Here is a 25362-nt window from a genome sequence, read left to right as displayed (position 1 = left end):
TGCCAAAGCAGCAAAATTCATTGGAATTGAAACTGAAAGTGTCCTGCACTGGGTTGCCACATTCTTATTTAAAACATAAACCAGACAATAATTCAACTGTTTTCACTATGGGGAGAAAGATCCCAAGATAGAAAGATACAGTGACAAGTTGAACCCTTTTGTCAAGACAGTTATCATGTCAATGTATAAAAAAAAATACATGTTTAGGTAACTTGCAAATTAGTTTCAGGCTTATTGTTTTCTGATGTTCATGTTTCTCCCCGCAATGATCTCGCGAGGACTGGGGAACCGTTCGGGGGCCTGTGAGGAAAACCTGGCAACCCCGGAGGGAAGTCTCGTGTAGTTTGAAAAGCTTTACAGAGAATATTGGCTAACGGCCGAGAGGCAGTAGTTGTTCGCTCGGGGTTTATTTTGATATATTGAGTCGCGTGAAGACTATGAACCACAGCCGCAAGTGCGTCCTCTGCCACGGGCTCGATGAGACGCCGACCACCGGACCTTTATCGAAGAAAGAGCAGGTCACTGCCCACCAGAACTGCCTGGTAAATACAACAGTTTCTGTCACTGCAAACCGCCTTCAAAACAAAACACTGAAGACCACCGGAAGTAGAGAGGGGTTTAAAAAAATGGCGGTATGAATGATTTAATAACAGTGAGCTGGTGTTTAGTTTGTTGTTGTTTTTTTAAAGGTGGAGGTGCGCTTTTTAAAGTGCAGCATGTTGCTGTAATTTTAAAATAAACGCGCCTGTTTTGTATGACATTTTACACATTGTACTAAAAATGCAAATAAGGCAGAAATGAGAGTAAGAGGCTGATCTGGTGATGAGATTCAGCCATGATCTCTCTCTCTCTCTATATATATATATATATATTTATTGATATAAAACATATGAAGCTAATGCAGTTGGTAATATATTTGTGTATTAGAAAAGGGTAAAAAGCTTCAGTGGTAATAGATGGTTTATTTTATTGATCTACAAGTGGATCTGTAGGCATAGAAAAAGACATTAGAATAATAAAACCTTTGTAAAAACAATAATTTTCACTAACACACCATTGGTGAGTGTGTCTGGTGTGATTTTAGCAAAAAACAAAAAAAAAACCAAATCATTCAGTTAAGTTAGTATCCAGATATTTCACTCAAGTAAGATTAGAGGTACTTCTTAATAATATTAATCAAGTAAAAGTAAAATATACAGCATGGTAAAATTTAAACGCACATTAAAAAAAAAAGTTAGACAAGTAAACTTATCAAAGTCTCAAATACAGCACACAGTAAGTAGTATCTTTTGTGACTTGAGAGGTGAGTCAGGTTGTCATCCCACCAGTTAAACTAATAAATACATGAAATAATCCCTGTACATTGTATTCCTTAACAATATCAATTTTAAATAAAGTGCATCACCCGATACAATATACGACTATGTAAGGAGCATGTAACGCTAGCAGGTTAACCGTGAATAAAAACATACTTTGACATTTGTGGATGCAATGTGACAAAATGTGACAAAGCTCATGAATACCTGTCCAATATAATAAGCCTTAAATAAGTTACATCTTATCGCGTGAGCTTGATCCCAGAGACTTGCTTTGTTTGTTTTCTAGCTCTATTCGTCTGGCATTTTTTGCACCAACACGCCGCAGTTCGACGACCTGTTCGGCTTCTCTGTTGATGACGTGCTGAAGGAGGTGAAACGAGGACGCAAACTGGTGAGGACCGTCCCGACGTGAACAGATTCCTCCTGTTTGCTGCCGTCTCTTTTACTTCACCCGTCATCCTCTCCGTCTTAGCTGTGCACACGCTGCAAGAAGAAGGGCGCCACGGCGGGGTGTGAGGTGAAGCGCTGTAAGAAGAACTTCCACTACCCGTGTGCCGTGGAAGAGGGAGCCAAGACATTTGAGGATAACGAGAACGGGAAATTTGGGTACCAGGAAAATGGGATCACATTCTAGAGAAATGTCTTTTTTTCTTTATGTATTTTTTTTCACTTTATCTTTGTTGTGCGACAGACTGCACTGCCGAATGCACAGTGATCCGGGTAAGTGTTCGGATCTGCATGGCTTCATGCTTTTGATCTTCCAGTAAATAAGTCGGAAGCAATTAATCGGATTAGTTGTGATGTAACATTGAAATCGAATAGTTGACAATAGTCGATAAAAGCAAAATGGAAACTTGCTGATTAAGCAAGACGCTCAGAGCAGTTACTGAGCCAAATCTGTACAAAAAAATATATACATTTTGTACATAAGAGAAAAAATGATTTGTCTGTAAATAAGGTCAGTCACAGTTTTAGCTTCACTTGGTTCAAATTCTGTAAAAAACAAATCTTTATTAAGCTATTCAATTATTAATGTTGATGTTTGAGCTATGTTTTCAGCTGTAGATGCATCCTTTGCTATAAATGATCAAGCATTCACTAAAAGGAATGCTGTTATTGAATTGAAGTATTTATTTTCTTATTTATAAAAAGAAAAGGAATTGATTAATTATCTGCGTCTTTTAATTCGTTTTTTAATTTTGTATAAAAAGGCTTAAGATGTTATGGAAAACCTGCAGAAAGTGCCAAATTTTCTTATCCGATTAATGGTCACGAAAATCGATTACTAAAATGATTGTCACTTTTAATGTTTGATTTTTTTGAACTATTCCTTTTCGCAGAAAATCGCAAATACAAAACGTCCCGATCCAAGAACCCCAATAAAGCCGGATCATCAAAGGTTTGTATTCACATTTATTAACGGGACACATTTGTTATTGATATGAAAGGTAATTTTCCCTGAATTATTTATTATAAGTACATGCAAATCCTTTTTTAGAGTTCTGTCCCTTGTATAAAATCACGATACCCATGTTTTGTTCTTATGAGACTTACTGCATCACCTGTGAGAGGAAAGAAGGAAATATCAGCTTGGACAGTTTATCCAACAGCATTGTTATGTGAGTATCTCACAATCATCCGCTTTCATTTCCACTTCCATTATTACAGTTCACATCAACTCAGAGGTTTGTGTTTTTTTAGGATGTTCTGTGCCCAGCATGCTCCTTCATCACTTCAGACGAAAGCCAACGGTAAGAGCTGCTCAAGCGCTTCGTGCTCGCTCGTTTTTTTTTTGTGTTTGTTTTTGTTTGCTTGTTTTGTTTTGCTTTTATTTTCATACATTTTTAGCTAAATCTCGTAAACCTTCTTGCAGGCGATGCTTCAGCTGCCCTGTGGTCTTCCTCATGCAGTGACTCATCAAGTGTATCACTTACCAAGGTTTTTATACATTTTCATTATTTTTTTGTTTGTTTGTTTTTAATCGCATTGATTTCTACCCAAATTTTGACTGTGGTTGTTTGTTTGTTTTGCTTTTTAGAGACAGCTAAATTTTGATGAACAGTAAGTAACAATTTATTTTTTATTACATTTTCCCGCCTTATGATATATGTGAAACAACACTGCGTTGGGAAAAATTGTCCTCATGAAATGTCTTTTATTTACTTTAAAAGTAATCATACTTTTTTTTATGATGCCAGAAACGCCCTGGGAAGTTACAGTGATGCAAATAAAGCATCAGATGGTCACATAATTTAAAAAACTGGCATCTCCTTCCAAAAAATGTGTATTAAAACCGTGGGGAAGATACAAATTGGTAAAAACATCTACATCAACAAAATCATCAAATGTCCAAAAGCTTAAAAACTCATATTATTTAAAGAACAGTGGATTATGTGGTGATAGCCCCAAAAGTAAAAATGAATAATTAATATTTCTTCTTTGAATCGTTCTTTCGGGTGAGTCAGTGGAAGCTGCAGTGATACCTTGAACCTCTTCCTCACAGGGACGAAGACGGTGCGTTCAGAAGGAAATCGGTAAAAAGGAGCAGGATCCTGTCCGATGATTCTTCAAACGCAGGTTAAAACTCGTCCAGTCATAAAACAGAAACTATTTTTGTTGGTATTTTTTGTATTTACACTTTCCTTGTTTCCTGCAGATGAGGAGGGACTCATTGCGCCTTTAGAGTCAGACTTTGAGGAAAGTGCGACCTTTGTGCAGGAGCATGAAGTAGGCTGGATGTTTTTTGTTTTTTTCCCACATCTTTGAGCCTGAAGGTGATTTAATAATCTCATGTTTTGTGCCTTTCAGTCAGCTCTCCCTCCACTCATCAGGTACCACATCATGCATTTTTTTACTTTCTGACTATGTCAATGTGGATAAAATTAAACAAAACATCTGAAAAATGTTTTTTTTTTTTCGCCATAAATGTAAATTATTATGCACAACTGTTCCTGATGTTCTCCTCTCACAGCAGGGAGTCAGAAAAGCCTTCATGTTCCTCAGCAGGTGAGCCCTCCCTCCACTTTTACCAGAAATATAATCAAAACGTAAAAAAATTTTCTAACGTCTGTCTGTTTTTTCAGGGCTTCAGGTAGAGAATATGGATTCAGACTTCAATAACAACGACGACGACACAGTCATACACTCTGTGAGTTCTCAGTCCAGCCTTCAATGCAGATCAAGATTCGATTTATGTAACTTCTCTGATTCAGCATCAACAAAACGTGATGGTTTATTGATGCAACGTGTGTCGTTTCCTCTCAAGGATGCGGAGTCCGAGAGTTTGCTGTCCCCGGTGGAGTTTTACCCGGGTCCCTCACCTCCATCCGTAACTAACGAGCGCCTGCGGGTTCAGCTGATGGAGAAAGGGGTGCAGACAATAAAAAAAGAAAATCAAGGTAGGATTTAAATCTACTAGAGAATCTGAGCAGTTCTGTTGGGTGGACAACATGCAGCGCTTCAGTTGCAGATGGATTATTTCAGATTTGTGAAAGAAAAAAAAGTTCCAATTATGTCAAAGTAGCACGTAAGAAAACGAGAAAGTGTGTCTCGTTGTCTGACGTGTCATTGAGAAAATTACATTTAACCAGAGTCTGGATGAGAAGAAATAAGAAATGTATTAAAACCTTGCAAGACGAGAACCGAAACAGTCAGAGGAGTCTGTCAGTCTGATCTGACTTCATTTTATAGGTTTAATTCGGAGCACATGATAAGATTTTCCATTACACCTGTTGATAAACAGTAAGCAGTTTGTCCGTCCTCATTAAATGACTCCACATATTCATGTTTGCAACATGGCTGCAGTTTGAACCTTGTTACCAGAATGGAGCGGGATCTCCCACCGTTTGGTGTGAAACGATTAATCGCGATCAATCGATTGTTTAAAGCGTCGACTAATTTAGAATTTCATTCTTCATTAATTGGAGCAAACAGAAAGAAAAGTAAATTAATGCTGTTATTGCATTTTAGACAATTATACATTTGTCCCATTTAAAAAAAGGAACTTATTTATTTGCATCTTTTGATGTCGCATTTCTTGTTACATTTCTAATATTGTATAAAAAAGGCTTAAGTGGTTAAATGAAAATGTGCCAATTTCCTCTCTGATTGACAGATGAAGATTACTAAAAGGATCATCAGTTGCAGTTGTTTAGATCAAGTCGTCGTTCTAAATCATCATCACAGCTGATCTTGAAATCGGCTGTGATGACGTCGCTCTGTGTCTGTCCTCAGAGTCCAGACTCCAGCAGCACGAAGAACACGTCACCAGATGGGCCGTCCCTCATCAGAGCGCCGTCCCTCATCAGAGCGCCGCCCCTCATCAGAGCGCCGTCCCTCATCAGAGCGCCGTCCCTCATCAGAGCGCCGCCCCTCATCAGAGCGCCGTCCCTCATCAGAGCGCCGCCCCTCATCAGAGCGCCGCCCCTCATCAGAGCGCCGCCGACCCTTACCCAGAGCGCTCCAGCAGCGCTCCGCCGTGCACCAGCTCCAACTTCATCGCAGCTCCACCCAGATCCGACCGCGTGACTGTTATCCCGCCCCCGCCCCGTTCTTCCGCCCAGAGCCTGTTCCCTCCCCACTCTCTTCCTCGCTCGGAGCCCTGCCCCACCCGAGCAGCTCCCTCACCTGTCGTCGACTCGGCCAGCTTCTGGAGGAAGTGCAACACGGCTGGATGTACGCAGGCCATCTTCACTGAGTTTATTAGAGAAATTAACAACATTTCCAGCAGAATCCAGTGTGATGAGGCCAGTCAGGAGGGTGAGGAACAGAGAAAACTTATGTGCTAAACACAACTACAGCGGCAAAGTTTACAGGTCACTCCTGGTAAAGATGGATATAAAAATTCATATAATTTATTTTTATTACCTCAATGATGTGTTTAGAAAAAAAGTACAATTTATATTTGAATAAAAATATTTTTTCAATTTTCAAAATGCACACATTTAGACACGCCGACCAACTTCTATGAAATTGACGTAGTTAAAACTTTTATATTAATGTTATCAGAGTTTCTATCAGTGTTTCATTTATAACCCGTGACTTTCCGTTTCCCCGGTGAATGAATACAATGACATAGATTTCACTAAAAACAGAAAAGACTTAATAAAATATTCAAGGCGTCAATGAATGTTTAAGAACGGTTCTTACTCATCTCTACCAGGAGGGCCAGTGAACGTGGAGCACAGTGTTGGTTTAAGAAGTGAAACTGAGATTTTCTCCACAGACTGTGACCGGGCTCTTTCAATGATGCAGGCTTCTGGAAGACTCACGGACCTCGTTACCAAGCAGGAAGAAGGTAAGTCGTTTTCCTCGCTCCTCATTCATGTTAAATAGTCAAAGAAAACTTTACATTCTGGGGATTATTCCTTCCTTCGGCTGTTGAGAAATAGGCTGAAGTTCTCGTCATTGGGTGAGCCGAGCAGAGAAAACTGCTGGTCAATAAACACTTAAATGTGTCAGCTGCTCTTAGTTTCAGCTCAAGGTTTTCTCACCTGTTGGACCAATCCATCTAGTTTAATGTAAAAAAAAAAAGTTACAGCAAGAATATATGTATCTCTTCTTTCATATGTGAAGATTTCAAATTTGTCCAGCTGGCCTGCGTCTGATCTCTGTTTAAAATGAGCAGAGCTGCAGCTGGACTCATTTGAAATGAAAAAAACAAAACGATAAAGTCCAGTGGTGTTTGGATTTGTAGGGGGTTTATTTGCTCTTAGTATTAATTTCCATAAATAGTCGGCATCAAGCTGCAGCCTCAGCAGTAAGCGCTGCTTTTCTGTTGAGTCTCCAGTAAATGTGTGAATGTTATAAACGAGGGAAACTGTAAACCCCCCTTTTTGCGAATAAATAGGTTATTGAAGTTACAATATATTGTAATAAGCCTGTACCTAAATTGTTTTAGCTTGCAAACAAGTTTAAATTTGAATCTAAAAATGCTGATTTTCAGAGTTGCAAAGGAAACAAGTGGAGCTGCAGCGAGCGTCAGCATCTCTGAAGGAGGTCGTCTCCGCTCTGAGACGATGAGACGTGGCACAGAGGGACGCTACTTTTCATCAGTGATCTTCTAGTTTTAATTTAGTTTTACTCTTTAGTTTTTACATTTTCATGAGGATAAGGAAGTTCAACTAACTGTGGTAATATCCGGCTTCCTGATATGTGAAACCAATATATTTAAATGTTCATTTCTGTAAAGTTCCTTATGTGTTCAGGTTATTGATGTATTTAATGTATTTAAAAATATATATTTTTTTATGTTTCAATGCACTGTTGTTCATTATCATGAGATAAAAATATTAATATTCTGTGTTTAAAACTGATTTGGTTTCTTATTTTAATGACCTGAAAGATTACTGTGCCGTTTACAGTGACATGCTAAGTTTGGTTTTAGAGTCTGCACAGATTTATGCACACGCATTTGGTTACAAGTGTTTTTGATAAAACGCTTTAAATATATATATTTGAAAGTGTAATTTTTGTGCTCTATTTTTATTCATTTCGTGACTTTGTTCTGGAGGCATATCAAGAAAATCCACTCTTACTGAAATATTCCCTTTGTGCACAGAAATACTTTTTAACAAACTTCAATTTAATTCTGCATCACATTTTATTGTGCTAGCGCATGAGTCATCAAAGTGCTGCACACTTTTGAAGTTCCATAATGTTATACACGTTTTATTTAAAACCTCATTGTGGGGATGGTGCATTTGGGGTCAGGCGCAGTGTTTGATCACGGCTGCTTCAGTGAACTATTCAAATTTGCTTTGAAAAGCTACTTATAGAAACAAATGCCTATTTTGTAAGATTAAAGTATGTTAGGTATTACTAATCAGCTCTTAGTAAATTGGTCAAATATGAAAAAGAAAATCTTATCGTTTCAGAAAAGTGTGGAATTTTATTTCAGTATTTTCCAGACTTATTTTCTCCCATCCTATCCTATCAGTGCTGCAGCCTTACTTGCCTTTCATTTTGATATTTTTCTTGTCCTTAAATCCTTTCTTACTTCCAGTTCTCATGCATGTCCTGCCTTTCTGTCCTTGAGAATATGGGAAATGGCTTTTATTGGACTTTATCCAACTTCAGAGTTCAGTCAGTCTTTCTCCCACTGCTGCCTTTTGGCCACCACCAGCCGGCAAAGTGGGGAAAGAATCTTGACCTGGGATGTAGTGGACAAATCACTGAGTAGGGATTTGAACCAGCGACCCGCTGTTTGCAGTAGAACTTCCTAAACCACTTGCCTTCTGTCCTCCCCCTTCCTTTGACCTTCCATCCTTTATTCATTCACTCGCTCATGAAAGTTTCCTCTTAAGTTAGAAAGATGAAACTACAGTTCATAGCACATACATTTGTGTTACATTAAATTTAAAAGGCACCACTCCATGAAAAAATGTCATCTGAGAGAAAAAATGTAACACAAGCCAGTCAAATTCTCTCTGAAGGAACAGCATCAGGAAGATCTGTGGGGGGGTAAATGTCTCTACCTTTAATATGACCAGGGGTAAAACATACTCATAGATAACAACCAGACAAATATTTTTGCTAATCTGTTTTCAGAGGTCAAAGCATTTTACTGACACTTATTCAGCATCAATAGAGAGATAGTTGTTGATTTTCAATGTCCTGCAAAGAATTCCGTAAAAATATAATACTCAAAGAAAACAATGAGATACAATAATACTGTCGAATTTAATTGTCAGTGAGATTCACGGAGGAAAAAAAAAAATACCTAAGCTAGCATCAGCAGATATGAAGCCACCAATAAATGTCACTGACCACGACCTCATTCTGGTGAGTGAAACTACATAAACTTAAAAAAAAAAAAAAAAACACTTTGATGGAAAAAAATCAATAGATAAAATCCACTAAACCTGGAGAACTATTCTTAGGCCTCTTTCCAACTCAAGTTTCTTTGGATCATTTTACCAGAAACACTAAAAGGCACTAATAGCTCCAACAGGGGGTTGACCTACACAGATGAACCATCAGTTTTCAGCCATTTCCTCTCATTAACTACCAGCACAGAGTCTCAATCTCCAAAGCATGAAAGTAAACACTGAACTGATTCATTCACTTAAATGAATACTTAAAAGTCTTTTAAGTTCAGCTAAAACAATACAAACAGCAGCACTCCTCTCTCCAGCCCAACACAATATGTGTAAATTAAAAAGCAAGGCACTGCAGGGAACCAGCTGCTGCTCCCAGTGTGAAACTATATATAACGCTCGCTCATGTTCAGACCCAGCGCCATGCTGAGAAGGGGAAGTTTTCCATTGTGCAAACATTCTAAGACTGGATTTGATGGTTTGCAGTAAAGCTGCTCTGGATCTGGAGTCTCTCTGGATGATTTCCCATCACTTCCTGCAGTCCAGGTTTAGTTTTTGAAGGCTCCACAGCGACTCGCTCGACAGATAAAGTCTTTAAGCAGATTGCCGTCAATCTGCCAGAAAGCAGCCGTCTGGGTCACCTCGGTCAGGTGGTTCACGCAGAACTTGAAGCAGAACTCTTCCAGGTCCTAAAGGGAAAAAGAAAAAGATAACAAGAAGAGCTTATTTTGGTCAAACAGGATGACCAAAATGAGTAATGAATGTCTGTGGTATTAGGGTGTTAAGACAAAACTTTGTTTTATTTCAATCAATCAAGCAGCCAAACAATTTCATCTATAAAGCAGCCTTCCTGTTGGAGGCAGCTTGCTGGAAACACTTAATAAAGGGTATTCCTGGACCGGGTTTGAACCGTCTAGGGTCACAGTCTGTAATACCAGACGTAAACTGAAACGAAGGTTACATATGTAACTACGGTTCTATGAATCCCGGATGACCGCCAGAGGGCGGTGCTGAAAGCACTGAATGTTCCCTTCGCGCATGCGCCGTTCGAGTAATAATGCCAAAAGAGTCACACCTGTGACATATCGGATGATCAATCAGAGGCTATATAGCATGACGTCATCCGATGCTCTGTTCCTACAGAATCTTCTCGCGAAATGCAAGAATTCTGAGTGACAGAGAAGCTCTGGCGGTCATCCGGGATTCATAGAACCGTAGTTACATATGTAACCTTCGTTCTATTTCATCCCTACTGACCGCCAGAGGGCGGTGCTGAAAGCACTGAATGACGAATACCAGCGATGTCACAAGGAATCCGAGCACGCACCTCACTGAGAAGGCCCAGAAGACCCTTGCAAGAGAACCTGGTCCAGAGGATGAGGATGCCACATTCACGTTGTAAAACCTAGTGAATGTGCTCGGAGAAGCCCACGACGCAGCAGCACATATAGCTTCCAGTGGAACTCCTCTCAAGGCGGCCCAGGAGGTGGAAACGCTCCTGGTAGAGTGCGCCGTCACGCCGACTGGCCGGGGATGGTGCCCCGCAGCGTAGGCGTGGCAAATGACATCCACAATCCAATGGGAGAGACGCTGTTTAGACAGAGGACAACCCAATCGAGGGCCCCCATAGCACAAGAACAGCTGGTCTGAACGTCGTAAGGCAGCAGTGGCTGCAAGATAGGCCTCCAGTGCCCTCACTGGGCACAGCAACTCAGGACCATCACCAGCGTCCCCTGAGATGGGCCGGAAACGCGCCAATTTCAACGGCTGGTTACAATAAGAAGGAGAAAACACCTTTGGGGCAAACGCCGGGTTCGGCCACAAGGTGACACCAGAGCCATCCGAACTCCACCTCAGGCACGATGGACTGACAGAAAGAGCATGTAGCTCACTGACCCTCTTAGCTGAGACAATAGCCAACAAAAAGGCAGTTTTACATGACAACCATTTGAGGTCTGCCTGAACCAGAGGCTCAAATGGAGGGTGGCACAGAGCACTGAGGACCAAGGACAGGTCCCAAACTGGTACTCGCGGCCAGTGGAGGGCGCAGCCTACAAGCACCATGCAAAAAAAGAGAAACAAGATTATGGCTCCCCACTGTACAGCCATCAATCTCAGCATGACAAGACGATATAGCTGCCACATAGACCTTAAGTGTCGAAGGGGAGCGGCCCTCATCAAGAAGGGACTGAAGAAACTCCAAAACAGTGGGAACCGCACAGGTGACCGGATCATCATTACGGGCAAAACACCACCGGGAAAACAGACGCCATCTGTTGTCATATTGCTGACGAGTGGAGGATGTCCTCGCACTCAAAATAGTGTGCCTGACAGGAGCTGAATACCCAGTCAGCTGCAGTTCAAGCCTCCCAGTGGCCACACCCACAGCCGGAGGCGGTGAGGATTGGGATGCCATATCTGACCCCCCAACTGAGACAGTAAATCCCTCCTGGGCGGGAGACCACGGGACACCGTGACACAGACTCCGTAGAAGTGGGAACCACGGCCGTGCCGGCCAACACGGAGCTACCAGCAACATCCTGTGGCCCTCCTCGAGCACCCTCCGAAGAGTCGGCCAAATCAGGGAAAGGGTGGGAAGGCATATAGGAGGACCCTGGGCCAAGGATGGGCCAAGGCATCCTGGCCCAGGGCACCGGCGGCCCCTGTAAGGGAAAACCACAGAGGACAATGAGTCGAGGCCTCTGTGGCGAACAGATCGACCTCCGCCTGACCGAAAAGGCCCCAGACCAGGCGGACCACGTCGCTGTGGAGGGACCACTCTCCCGGAGCCGACGCCTGTCGGGAAAGGGAGTCTGCTACCTGATTGCACAACCCCGGTAAGTACACCGCCTGCAGGGTGGACAGGTGAACCGATGCCCATACCAGGAGATCCTGGGACTCCTTCAGAAGCGACGCTGACCTGGTGCCACCTTGGTGGTTGATGTGGTAGACAACAGAGGTGTTGTCCGACCGAACCAGGACATGTCTCCCCTCCAGGCGGGGCAAAAAATGCCTGAGAGCCAAATGTACAGCACGCAGCTCCAACACATTTATATGCCTGGAGCGATCCCGCGGACACCAGCGGCCCCGAACCGCCTGGTGTTGCCACACAGCGCCCCATCCCACAGAGCTGGCATCTGTTGTGACCACCTCTCTGCGACACACAATCATACCCATGGACACACCCCTGGACAAATAGGTCCTGTCTCGCCATGGACTCAGGGCGCGAAGACACAGCCATGTCACCACGAGCCTGCGCCTGTGAAGCCTGGGATCCAGGTTCCAGCTGTTGACCCACCTCTGCAAAGGGCGCAGCGAGAGCAGACCCAAGGACACAACACGAGTAACCGATGTCAGTTTGCCCAGCAGCTGCAAGAAGGCAACGTAAGGAAGGGCCCTGCCCAGCCTGAATCGACTCACCAGCTGGAGAATGTTGTCCACCCTCTGGACAGACGGTAGGCCATCATGGAGGGAGAATCCAAACGCACTCCAAGAAAGTGGTTGTCTGCGATGGAATCAGACAGCTCTTCTCCAAGTTCACCCGGAGGCCCAACCGGGACACATGAGCGAGCAGGCGACTCGTATCGTGAGAAGCCTGCTCTCGAGACGGGGCGCAGAGAAGCCAATCGTCGAGGTATGGCATAACCTTCATGCCACGGGCCTGCAGAGGAGAGAGGGCTGCCTTCACGCATCGAGTGAACACCCTCGGGGAAAGGGAGAGGCCGAACGGGAGCACACGGAACTGCCAGTGGCGACCCCGATAGGCAAACCTCAGAAAACGACGATGATCTGCCGCAACAGGTACATGAAAGTAAGCGTCCGTAAGGTCGATTGAGGTAAACCAGTCCCCCTTCGTCACGGCGCGAAGAACCTCTGCCGTCGTGAGCATGTGGAACGGCAGGACCTTTAAACACTGATTGAGACCCCTGAGGTCCAAAATGGGACGAAATCCACCAGTCTTTTTCGGCACGAGGAAGTAGGTCGAATAGTAGCCTCTGGGTTGCCGCAGAGGATCCACCGCCTCGAGTGCACCCTTGGCCAGGAGGGCGGAAAGCTCCTGGTCCAAGGCCTGAGCTTTCACCGGGTCGGTGATGACGGTCTCCCTGACCCGGCGTGAGATGTGAGGCCGCCGTCGGAACTGTAGCCGGTATCCATGGGTCAGAGTGGCAACCACCCACGGATCCACAGCAAGAGCAGCCCAGTAACTGAGCTGCCGATGAGAAAAACGTCCGACGGCGGCCCGGTGGAGTCACTTTCTCTCCCCAAGGCCCCTAGGGGCTCTGTGGGTGGGGCGGCCAAAGTCTGCGGCCCGGGAGTGCCTGGCTGGTTGACGGACCGGCCCACGAAAATCCCTCCTGGACCTCTGCTGCACCGCATGAGGCCGAAATCCACCAGGCCGATCACAACCCTGAGGTGGCGGCCGAACGCTGGGGCCAGCCGACGGGCGCCTCGGACCATGGAGGGGGCATCCCCCTGCTGAGGCCTGAAAGCTGCTGCCTAGTCTGCCGCGCCTGAACAGAACGTTGCAGTGCATCCAAGGCAGCAGAACCGAATAACTCCCCTGGCACCACGGGAACATCACGGAGGGTCCTACGGCATGGTTCAGTCAACGTGGACTGAGCCAGCCTGACCTGTCGACGAGCCTGGACTAGAAAAGACATCACACGCCCAAGCTCCCTGGTCATCAACGCAAAGGCCTGAAGCGCCGCATCGCTAAAGCCAACAGCTGCATCAGCCCCACTGGCATCCTGAAGGGACCCAGAAAGGGCAAACATGAGGTGCGCCAAGGAATTGCCAAGGCGGCCAGCACGCGCTCCGGCATTATATGCTTTACAGAGGAAGCCATCCGTAATACGACATTGAGCCCGCGGGCACCGAACATCATCACGCAGGGCCTCGTCAGGGGACACGATGAGCGAGGCAACAGCAGGTTCGACTGCCGGCATGCGATCCAAGCCTGCCGTAACCGACTCGTGCATAGCTGCCAACACCCGACCATCGGCGGAGAGACGTGAAAAGGCCCTAGGGTCCCGCCAACAAGCATGCAACTCCCTGAGGTACTCCTCCGATGGAGGGACAGAAAAGGGGGTAGGGGCACGTCCGCGCCTGAAAAAAGCACTGCCAGGAGGGACTCCGTCATCTGCGGGACATCCAGCTGCAACTGCCCCAAGGCCATACGCATGACGTCCTGCATGGAACTGCCACCAGAGCCACTAGCCGCACTCTGAGACGAAGAGCGTGAGCCGGTCTCCGAAGCGCGGGATGACTGTGCTTCTTCCTCCTCATGCCGAAAGTGAGAGGCAGAGGCAGCCAAAGACAGTACATCCTCCTCCACGGCCAACTCCGGCATAGGCGGGGAAGAGAACCCATCCATGGAAACATCCACCTTCTGAGGTGCCTGAAGAAGGGACTTCATCTCTGCCAATTCCGCAGACAAACGCTCAACCATCGTGGAAAGACTCTGGTCAGACTTAGCTCGCCTCTTCTTAGGAGGAGCTACGGAGGCTGCAGCCTCGGTCCTGCGCTTAGAGCGCCTAGCCGTGGCAACCTGCCCAGAAGGTGGAAGGTCACCGTCACGCTCTGGGCGTAACTGGGCCAGACGAGCAACCTTCACAGCATGGGGCATGTAGCTGCAGTTCATGCAGGGATCGCCCGACAGGGCCTCAGCCAGGTGATCATGCCCGAGGCAGGCAGGGCACCGGTCGTGCCCATCATCCGCCTGAAGCACAGCCCCGCAATCCGCACAACAGTGGGAGCTATCCATAGCGCCGCTGTCCCACCACAGGCAGACAGACCGACCACGATTGGGAGAGGGGGCGGAGAACGCAACCGTCACCAATCACAAGAAAAGAGCAACAAAGGGGCTGACACCGTCAGCTATGCCCAGAACAAAGGGCAAGGAAAAAATCAAATCGGGAGAGGGGGCGAAAACGCAGCCGTCACCAACCAAACCCGGAGGGGCAACACGCAGCCCAATCCAGAACAGGAGGCTTGCTAAGATCGGGAGAGGGGGCGAAAACGCAGCCGTCACCAATCAAAGCAGCAAACGAAGTCAGGTGAATCCCACACAAAAACTACAAACACAAGATCGGCTGAAACTGGGAGAGGGAGCGAGACGCTACCGTCACCAGTCACAGAGAGAGTTTTAATAATAACACAGACCAAGAATGGGCGAGGGGGCGTGAACGCCGCCGCGGACCAAAATCCAAAAACTCGGGAGAGGGGGCAAAAAGGGCACCCGTCACAATCAAAGCAAAAAACAAACCGGCCGAAAGGTTCGGCTAAAATTGGGAGAGGGGGCGAGACGCAACCGTCACCAATTAAAGCCAAACGGCAAACTGAGAAAGGCTAACACCGTTAGCGTAGCTCCAACAAACAGTACCGTGAATCGAAGATCCGTCGCAGCCCTAGGAGGGCGACACACCGCTACTCCGGCCAACAGGCAATCGGGCTTCCAACGACGGCGAAAAGATCCAAAAGGCCGATGCCATGCAAAGCGAACCGCACGCGAGAAGAAAAGAGGAACAGAGCATCGGATGACGTCATGCTATATAGCCTCTGATTGATCATCCGATATGTCACAGGTGTGACTCTTTTGGCATTATTACTCGAACGGCGCATGCGCGAAGGGAACATTCAGTGCTTTCAGCACCGCCCTCTGGCGGTCAGTAGGGATGAAATAGAACTCCTTTTTTTCTCCACTCTTCGTAAGAAGGCTGGTAGATACTAGAAGTGATGTACTTTCATCTTTTCTTCACGTCCCTGGAGTAGCCAGGGAAATTTATTGCTTATATTCTTTGCTTAACTTCTTAATAAAACAATTATCAAAATGCATTTTGATTCGTTCTTGATCGACTCGGCGTTTCACCTGGTTAGGTAAGACTTATTTATTTCATTAACAGTTAATGTCAGTAGGAAAATCCGAGAAATGTTTCAATCTCAAAGAAAGAAGGACAGAGAGAGAGAAGGACAAAAGAAATATAGAAAGGATGTATGGCACCAGATTAGAAAGAAACCAGGCAGGAAGGACGCAAAACATGAAACAACAAACCGCTAACTTCACAAGGCTGTGAACGACCAGGATTTTGCATGTTATTTTCAACTCATGCCCACTTTCACACTAATCAACTGTTTGCTATGTGAGGCTTGGTAAAGAATGAATGAACGTGTTTTGAAGACCGACCTCGGCATCGTAGCGCACAGCGGCAGACAGCAGAGAGAAGGCGTTCTCCACTGTGATCCCCCTCTTGATGATGTGCTGACACAGTCGTTTGAGTCGGTTCTCGCAGTAAGATGTGGCCAGATCCAGCAGTCCTGAGGGAGACGCAGACTGGATCAGCGATTGGGATGACATGACAAACACAAGCCAAAATCAGGCTGTGTGCTGGATGTGTGTGCGTGCGTGTGTGTGTGTGTGTGTCTGACCGATGGCGTCTTCAGGAGAGAGCTCCACGTTGTCTGTGTAGAGGAACTGGAGGAAGGCGCGATAGACGGCGTAGGAGAACTGGTCTATCTCAATCACCTCCTTCATGTCCTCGTTCCAGTGGGACTGGAACATCGATCGGAAGTGTTCGCACCTGGACGGCAGAGACGGAGGACGGCTGCACGTGTGAAGGATTTAGGCAGAGATTGAACGCCGAGGCGGAGAGTTTCTGACCTAATTTTGAGGACCGCTTTGTGGACGTAGATGTATTTGCCATCAACGCAGAACTTAAGGTCAGCGGTCTCTGGGTTATCGAACTCCTTCTTAAGAGCCTGAGCCACAGTCAGGAAGTCATCGTGCTCTGATGAGAGAGAAGCACCACAACCAGAAGTTTACACACACCAAGAAAAAGAGGTTGTTTTTTTGTTTTCTCACTCTTTTTTGCTTCTTCTTGGGTTTATGCATTAACTCTGCACCATATTTATGGTGTTCAAACATGGTGTTGCGTGTTTGAACAGTTGAAATGTGTTTATTTCAGGAAATAGGGAATTGAGACAAACCAAAACACTTCAGGGTCCAGCTGGGAAAGCTATCAATAAAGTGTGACGTGTCTCAACAAGTTAAATCAGATGTAATAACTGTAACTGGCTTTGATCAGTAGGAATGCAGGGAGGAAAGGTGGAGATCATAGACGAAAATACATGCGATTGCTGAAATGTGCTCTACAAATAAAATTTCACTTGACTTGGTTCTTCGACTGCTAACCCCAAGTTTCTCATCTCACCCATGGAGAGAGTCCGCCACATTACGGAGGGCGTGGCGAAGCACGCAAAGACGTCATCCGTGCAAGAGAAGTGTGTGAGGTGAGGCAGTACGATGGACTGGCCGCGGCACTGGCCCCACATGTACACGTGCCCGCTCTGGGTCTTGGCGGCCGACGTGTGGGTGGAGTGGCAGGCGGCGACCTCCACGACCCTGTAAGGAAACGGACGGGGCAGTCAGACGGCGCGGCGGCTGCGGGAGTCAAGAGTTTGAGAGCGCGGAGAAGACTCCGTCACCTCTCCTTCTCCGTCAGGATCTGAAGCGGGCTCAGCTGGTTGCTCTTGTTGCCTGTGCCCAGCTGTCCATATGTGTTTGCACCCCACGCGTAGAGCAGACCCTCGTCTGTCAGCGCCAGGGAGTGGGCGTAGCCACAGACGATCTGGGCAGAAAAGAACTTCAGCAACAAACCGAGCCCTGAATTTGTAACCACATCCAACAGAACAGAGAATATGTTCATTGTCTGCGTATGACAAGTGAGTCAGCTGTAGATTACTTTCATTAGTTGGTTTTTGCCCTTTATTATTAAAAAACTAAACAATTATATTCTTTTATTTGTACTGATGTCCAGTGCATCTCTTCATTTTGTGTTTTAAGTACTTACATCATGGTTGTGTTAAAAGTAAAAGGAAGATTTTTGCTTTTTTTTAGACAAAATTTAAGTATCATTTTTGTATTATTGTTCAGACAAATAAACATGTTCACAAATAAACCACTAAAGCCTCCATCCACCTGTGGTCACCCTTCTGCCTCTGTTTCCTTCATCCTTCATTTATTTTGGCTCTTGTTGGACTGGTACATATTGGGATTTGGAATGGGAATTTTTTATAATTACACAAATCACTTCTCAATCATTCCTCAGTCCAGAGCTGCCATGAAGGTGCAAATTAAAATCTCAATTATTACAAAAGTCAAACATTACTTTTTTATAAATCATATTCACAGTGCCATTTATTCATATGATGATTAGAAGACAGATGGAGCTAAACAGAAACATCCTGGAAGAAAACAGGATTAGAAATTAAGAAGTTCTACGAGACCTCAGTGGATAGGTTTAGGTCAAAGGACATTTATGCATTAGAATGGCCCAGTCAAAGTCCAGATCTATATGTAATTGGGAATGTGCTTTAAGTTTTTAAGACTCATGTTCACAAATGCTCTTGATGCAATACACGTGAGGATGAGACTTTTTGTAAAAACGATTAAATCCAACAGATTATATTGACTTGGGAGGGGCAATTATAAATGCATGCCACACTTTTCAGATTTTTACTGATAAAATATTTTTGAAACCAGGCATTATTTTCCTTCTAAATAGTTTATGTTGGTCCGTCACATCAAATTGGATGGTTTATGTGTGAGAAAACGTGAAAAAAAATAAAAATACAGTCAAAGGAAGCGAATATTTTTCGAGGTAGTTTATATTTGACTCAGCATTTTCTCTCACCTGTTGCACACACACACCTTGCAGACCTATGAGTCGACAGGGAGACAGCTGGTTCCCGTTATTCCCGAGCCCGAGTTGCCCGTTCCCGTTGTAGCCCCACCCGTACACCTGCAGTCAAATGAAAGGCATGTGTCACAGCAGGGTGGCACCCAGCACCGGCTCTGCCTATAAAAACCCAAACGGTCACCTCTCCGTTGTCCACCAAGGCCAGAGACGAGGTCTGACCACAAACGATGCTGATGGCCAGCTTGTTCTGCAGGCAGCTGGAAACCCTGCGAGGCGTGGGCTGGTTCGCCGTGGAGCCAGAGCCCACCTGGCCGCAGTTGTTGTAGCCCCACGCGTACACCTGGAGGAGAAGGCGGCCACATCGTCAACTAAAAGTGTGATGACAAATCGCTTTGTCACATGAAATCCCACTTAAATATACTGAAATCTGTAAGATAAGATAATGTTATTAGTCTGCCATAGGAGGAATTCATCTTGGAAATAGGGGCAAAATTGCAATGCAACAATAAAAAGCCAATCCAAAAGAAGAGTAACCATGAATAAATACATTAAAACAGAAAAAAAATATATAAAAGTAAAGTGTCAGCTCGGCAGTACATTCCCATAACCATTTCCATTCACATACAATACATCCTCTACATGCTGTTTAAAGCACAAAGTGTGAAAATTTCTGCTTTTACGCCAAATTGCAGCTTCTACTGTAAATTAGCTTGAAGCACAATAGGCTCCTTTGTCCTGAGCTTGTTTTCCAAACGTCAGCTCACAGTGGATTATCTGTGAATGGACTTTAGTTGCTGCTCAACACTCCAAGCAAAAGCAAATCTGCTTTCTGCAGAAACTCTGGCTACATGCAAAGACCTCTGTTTATGAAAACATGTGTTGAATTCATCCCAGGAAACTCACTTCTCCTGAGTTAGTCAGAGCCATGGAGTGGTGGGAGCCACAAGCCACCTCTATGACCTTCTTGTTGATCAGGTTGGTGGATACGGCCACCGGAGCGACTCCCTGATTAGTCGTCCCGTTTCCAAGCTGGCTGTAGCCGTTATGTCCCCATGCAAAGAGCTCTCCGTCTGCAACGCACAAGCACTTGTCGATCCACTGCAGGCTTTTTGTTTGAGGTAAAATTGGGGACAAGTTTTGTGACGCTACCGTCTGTAGCCAGCAGGATGTGGGGCCCGCTGCCATAGCTCAGGCTCACCACCTTCCTGCCGCTCAGGAAGTCCAGTTTCTTGGGAACGATGGTGCTCTGGCTGTCCCCCGTCCCCAAGCAGTTGCTGCAGTTCAGCCCAAACACAAAGACCTGGGCATGCAGGGACACGGCACAGGAGAAAGAGTAGGGACAAGCTATTACGAGGCTTAAACTGACAGAGTTATTATGAATCTAACACCGCTCTAAACAGGGGCATTATTAGCCTTGATTCAAAGAAACTTAGTTTCCTTTGAATTCAAAGAAACTTAGTTTCCTTTGAATCAAGGCTAATGTCCTCTTGGCAAAACAAACATTTCCAGGCTTGAATTTCACTATTTTTCAGGGCATTTTTGAAAACATTCTCAGTTCTTGAAGACTAAACATGAAACAAAACAAGATCCTGAAGCTATTCCATTGCTTTTTTATTATTTATTTTTTTAATCAATGACCCAACTCATAGTGCTATTTTAAAATCACTTCAAGATTTAAAACTAAAATAAGATCAGCAGTTATGAAAAGTCATGTTCTAGATAACGTCCTAAAACAAAACATCACCCCTTGGGTAATGAACTCCATACCAGAAAAATGTGTTCCTAGTGACCTCTCACCTCGTCGTCATTGGTGATGTAGATGGCCTCATTAGCAGACGAGCCAAACACACAGGCCTTCCTTATTGATGAGAGCTCTTCTGGGGACATAAGGCTGAAAATGGGCCATTTGGTTACATCCACCATGATGTGCTCGCATTGGCTAGTACGCCCCAGCTGCTGTCACTGTTTTGAGTGGATAAGGGTGCATTCACTTAGACATCATCAGAAATAATTTTCCCCTTTGTCAACACACTTAGACAATGACAAAAATATTCAGGAATCTGGATCAGTTTTCACATTCTGATCTAATATGAATTAAAGCCACACACACACACACACACACACACACACACACACACAAACGATAGAGATTAGATATAGGCCGTGTCACAATGTTTCATAATAACTCAGAGGTAAGGCAATGATTTAACAGAGTAAAAATCCTCCTGCTTTAACTTTTAATCTTTAACAAGAATGTTTTGGCTCCAAACTCATTTAAATGACAAGAAGGGGAAAAAAGCTGGGCCTAATATAAAAGCAGAGTTTTTTTTTTAGACCTGGAAGGATCGTAGTATATCCCTTTAGTAATTAGACAAATTTATTATCTTCAAATTTCAGTGTTCAATTCATTAAAAAATAAATAGAAGATATGAAAACATTAATAGATAAAATGTGCAACAAAACATCTTCATAATAGCAGTTTAATGTACCATTAAGCTAATTTGCACAAATTAATTTTCATAAGATGCGTCAACCATTAATCTGTAAATTATGTCGATTGTGTGCATGAAATTAAAATTGTATGCAAATATATATATATTTTTTAATTATTTTTTTACTTTATTTAGATCATGAATGTGAGACTTTACCTGTATCTTTTTTGCTTGCTGTCAATATATAAAAGCTCTATTAAGAGCTGTTGCACAAACACAAAAAGACAGTGGAAGATACAAAACACGCTCTTACAATCGTAATGTTTGAAAACTGAAAACAACGTTCACCACTAACATCAACCGATTCAAAAACTACACCGTATTTGATTACAATAAACCACAAAAAAAACACAATTCCAATGGATCAATATTAGAAGTATCCTGTTCGTAAAATAAACGTACCTTGTGGCGCTAATAAGATACATCTATCACACTGCTGTGTGCCGTATACAATGTATGACTTCCACAGTTGCAACTTATCTCCTGTTATTTCCGTTGCCAAGCTCCCGCTGCGCAACGTAAACAGCGGAAGTTCTCTCATCAAAATAAAAGCATTAAAATCAAAAACCGGAAGTCACTTAACAAAATAAAGGCCATAAGCGCTAAAAAGGAACACAACAAATAAGGAGCTTAACATGGGGTTATTTACACAACTGAATAAAACAGAGCAAAGTAAGGATATTAATTACATAAACATTTTATATGTTGACATATTTAATTAACAGATAATTGAATTAAAATTGTTTCTGTTAAGAAAAAAAATCATTTTAATCAATGACCAATGGATTAATGCATCTCTATTGAACAATAAACCCACTGTCAAAATTAAGTGGTGACCATAATATGGTGCTCTACAATGGAAACTATATCTTTTAAGTATTTTGGGGGTCTGGCAGAGGATTTAAAGCACCTTACAGAAAGGTCTAGCGTGTACCTTTAATTCCCCCCACCACCTCCTCCTCCTTCCGCCACAGCTTTTGCTAAAACATTTGTTTATGAAACAAATGATAATGCTCGGCAGACAACGGGGTTTTGTGTGAACTGTGTGGACTAAATATGAGTTGGCGGTGCAGACATCATCGCTCTGTTGTGTAAATGGTGAAAACTGGACTCAGGCTGTGACCTGCGCGTGTGCTCGTGAAGAGCAAACGGCTCTGAAAAGAAGAGGGGGGGGCGAACAGCAGGAGGAACGTTGAGCGCAAAGAAAAGACATAATTCGCTCACCTGCTTAATGAGTCTTTCTAAGCGGAAGATGTTCCGTCCGACAGCTTCGGCATGGCGCGCGGAAAGGTTTTACTTTCTCTGCTGGAACAGAAACAAAAACAACGGCTCCAACTGGCGTTTGTTTGGGGAAGTGGCGTGAGAGGAGCACGTCACGTGACCACGAGACCAAAGCAATGGAGTTTGGCTTCCCGGAAGTAAGAACAGCGGCGCGCGCGAGAACTCGCTCGAGAGTTTTACATGTGGTTGTCCAGAAAGAACACCGAAATTTCACCATAATTTATATTTTATATGAACAAAATCTATAATTGTATCGGACATTTTTTTATTATTATTAATCGATATCCTCTTAGAAAACAAAATTATGCGTGTTTAATATTTATAAACGTCATACAGAATTGACAGTAAATATGTAGAATGTGTAACAGAGGTCATCTTAAATAAAATGCATTAGAGTATTTTTATTTGTTAAGTGTCTATTTATGTCCTCTTATTAAAAGTGTCACTAAAGCAGTTATCAAGATATGTCATGACAGATTGTCATAAATATATTACATATTTTCTTTTCTTATATAAAGCATACAAGTTTCAATAGACACTTAAAATGTCACATTCCTTACATATTTAAACTTTGTCTAAAATGTGTTATTTATACATTTGATAATTGAATAAATTGTTCATCAAAATAAAATTGGAATAAAAAGAGAAAGTGAATTTAAGACCTGCTGTGATATAAATCTAATGTAAAACATAATTATAAATGCTTTCACATAAAAACATACATTTTATGAATTATTTTAACATTTAGTGATTTTAATTATGTAATAAAGCATTTGTCGAAAAGATTACAGGTATATATTTGCCTTATTGATGTATTGCATGAGTTTGTCCCTCAACAATAGATACGGTTCTTAAAAACACTGAATGCCAACATGTTTGGCACATGAATAGAAAAAAAAAAAATTCTATGTCAAGATTAGTTTGAAGGACGACCGCAGGTGCTTCTTTTAGACATGAGAAACTCTAACATCAGCTATCGCAGACAGAACATTAGCAGAGAACCAGAGGAGGAATTAGATGGCCTCTGTGCACAACAGCTAAACAGATCAACAGTTCGTCTCCATGTTGTCACCCGAAAGAAACCGGCAGCATGACCTGCTGGAGCTGACTGAGGTCATCAGCCGAGTAGTTGCCAAGCTACAAATATCTGCGACACTCTGCAGCTTTTCAGCAGAGTATAAAAGGACTTTTCATCTCTATCTTTTAATTTATGGAGTCGCTTCTCCCTAATTATAGTGTCAACGATGCAATTCTCGCTTTGAGAATGAATCCAGTTTGAGTCAAACATTCGGCTTCAGGAACTAATTTCCCCACTTCAAAATTCCCTTGCGTGTGTCTAGAATGCGATGAAATTGTCTTGCTACAGTACTCGGTCATTACATTTCTGAATTTGTGGATAGCATTGAGTCCTCTATCTAAAATCCAGTTCTATCCACTGTCTACAGAAGTCATAATCGCCATACAGAAGACTTCAGACGGCACAGCAATGAATGGGTAAAAGTCAGTTAGGTTTTCTGCTCAAAGCTTTGAAAATGTTACCACTGTGAAATATGGTAGTGGCAGCATTAGGCTGTGGAAATGCTGGGGAGCAAGTCAGAGTTGATGATAAAGACTGGTTAATATTTTAAACATGTTAGTGGAAGCAAAGGACTCAACACTTTTCTTTCCGCTCGAATAGACTCTAAAGATACTCACACAGCCAGTGAAAAGCTTTTATATATATATATATATATATATATATATATATATATATATATATATATATATATATATATATATATACATGTAATAAAAAAATAAGACAGTAAGTTTATGGCATGGACTGAAAACTGATGTTTTTCCTTTCATCTGACTTGAGGTAGTTTAGAAAAGTGCAAATCTGGTAGACAAACTTTCAGCTATAATTACATTGAAAGGTGGTTTCAAGACAATAGCTTAAAGAGGCCAAGTAGAAACGCACACCACACTTTTCAGAATTTTTGGGGGCATAGAAATAGAGCATTTCCTCTGTTAAAACACCATACTTTCCCAGACTTCACTTTCTTCATAAATCATGAAAGAACATGTGAAGCTTGGTTTCCAATCCCCCTTTGTCAAAGGGCTTTGGTTTACTTTTTTTTTTTTTAAGCCAGTTAAGTAAACTAACTACAACTCAAACTATCAAATCTGGAGTGAATTGTCCTACATTTCAATAAACTTTTCAAAACTGAAAACAATAAATACGATTAGGAGTTTTAGTGATTTAGTCAATGCCTACAGACAAATTTAAAATCCACAAAGTCCAACCTGAAACTTGGATCTGACGGCAAATGCCACAATCTTTTCCTGTCAGCTGATTCTTCTGCTTCCTTACTCAAGTAGGAACCTAAATCCATTTTCTCCTGTTTTCACTCATTTATTGAAAATGTGGTTAGACTTACAAACTATAGAACTGGCAAAAAAAAAAAAAAAAAAAAAAAATCTGTTTCATAGGTATTTTAATTCCAAATCAGAATAGCAAAAATAAACAAAAAAAAATAGTTCTATATGAAATAAGGAAAAAAAAATCCCTATAAACAGGCCATTGAAAGAAATTTTTAAAAAGTAATTTTTTTTTTCCACGGGTCTTTTCTTTTTTGCACACATAGACCTGGAAAATGTTAAAAACCTACTCCATGCTTTCCACTGTGTACAAATGTAGGAATTAACGGTCTATAAAACACTGATTTGTAATGTGAAATATATATATGCGATAAAAGCTCAATATTTAACGCGAATA

At 43.2% G+C, this 25362-nt stretch overlaps 2 protein-coding genes across 6 annotated transcripts; one reads left to right on the top strand and one right to left on the bottom strand.

Moving 5' to 3' along the window:
• Positions 1-366: 366 nt before the first annotated feature.
• Positions 367-7769, top strand: phf11 (PHD finger protein 11). 4 transcript variants are annotated; one of them, XM_055031640.1, is made up of 18 exons: positions 367-542; positions 1606-1710; positions 1792-1925; positions 2011-2039; positions 2660-2718; positions 2868-2938; positions 3021-3070; positions 3193-3257; positions 3358-3380; positions 3823-3896; positions 3976-4046; positions 4128-4150; positions 4294-4325; positions 4403-4467; positions 4585-4717; positions 5505-6077; positions 6544-6615; positions 7264-7769. In XM_055031640.1, the coding sequence occupies exons 1-18, from the start codon at positions 438-440 to the stop codon at positions 7338-7340; spliced, it is 1761 nt and encodes a 586-aa protein (XP_054887615.1). In that variant the 5' UTR covers positions 367-437; the 3' UTR covers positions 7341-7769. The 4 variants fall into 4 exon arrangements, with proteins under 4 accessions (XP_054887615.1, XP_054887616.1, XP_054887614.1 ...); XM_055031641.1 differs by having other exon boundaries at positions 4291-4325; positions 5553-6077; XM_055031639.1 differs by having other exon boundaries at positions 4291-4325.
• A 1004-nt stretch (positions 7770-8773) lies between these two features.
• On the bottom strand, positions 8774-22730 carry LOC129361030 (RCC1 and BTB domain-containing protein 1-like). Of its 2 annotated transcripts, none has more exons than XM_055031636.1 (12): positions 22548-22730; positions 20629-20793; positions 19981-20131; positions 19735-19901; positions 19013-19171; positions 18826-18933; positions 17618-17760; positions 17344-17534; positions 16794-16920; positions 16562-16713; positions 16320-16450; positions 8774-9825 (listed from the first exon to the last, which is right to left on the bottom strand). In XM_055031636.1, the coding sequence occupies exons 2-12, from the start codon at positions 20752-20754 to the stop codon at positions 9685-9687; spliced, it is 1596 nt and encodes a 531-aa protein (XP_054887611.1). In that variant the 5' UTR covers positions 20755-20793; positions 22548-22730; the 3' UTR covers positions 8774-9684. The 2 variants fall into 2 exon arrangements, with proteins under 2 accessions (XP_054887611.1, XP_054887610.1); XM_055031635.1 differs by lacking the exon at positions 22548-22730 and adding an exon at positions 21726-21819.
• Between the last annotated feature and the right edge of the window lie 2632 nt (positions 22731-25362).

This window comes from Poeciliopsis prolifica, unplaced genomic scaffold (genome assembly GCF_027474105.1).
Source record: "Poeciliopsis prolifica strain line A6 unplaced genomic scaffold, Auburn_PproV2 SCAFFOLD007, whole genome shotgun sequence".
Lineage (NCBI taxonomy): Eukaryota > Metazoa > Chordata > Actinopteri > Cyprinodontiformes > Poeciliidae > Poeciliopsis > Poeciliopsis prolifica.
Note: the sequence above shows the minus strand (reverse complement) of the source record. Positions and strands in the feature narration are given on the sequence as shown.

What these genes read in the sequence shown, in the direction of transcription:
- LOC129361030 (XM_055031636.1), bottom strand. Translation starts at nt 20,754, where the DNA reads ATGGTGGATGTAACCAAATGGCCCATTTTCAGCCTTATGTCCCCAGAA. An exon ending in ACATCACCAATGACGACGAG is followed by an intron (nt 20,132 to 20,628) that starts GTGAGAGGTCAC and finishes CTGCATGCCCAG; the next exon opens with GTCTTTGTGTTTGGGCTGAA. An exon ending in AAGGTGTGTGTGTGCAACAG is followed by an intron (nt 17,761 to 18,825) that starts GTGAGAGAAAAT and finishes TTTTCTGCCCAG; the next exon opens with ATCGTCTGTGGCTACGCCCA.
- phf11 (XM_055031639.1), top strand. Translation starts at nt 438, where the DNA reads ATGAACCACAGCCGCAAGTGCGTCCTCTGCCACGGGCTCGATGAGACG. An exon ending in ACTTCAGACGAAAGCCAACG is followed by an intron (nt 3,071 to 3,192) that starts GTAAGAGCTGCT and finishes ACCTTCTTGCAG; the next exon opens with GCGATGCTTCAGCTGCCCTG. An exon ending in CGTTACCAAGCAGGAAGAAG is followed by an intron (nt 6,616 to 7,263) that starts GTAAGTCGTTTT and finishes GCTGATTTTCAG; the next exon opens with AGTTGCAAAGGAAACAAGTG.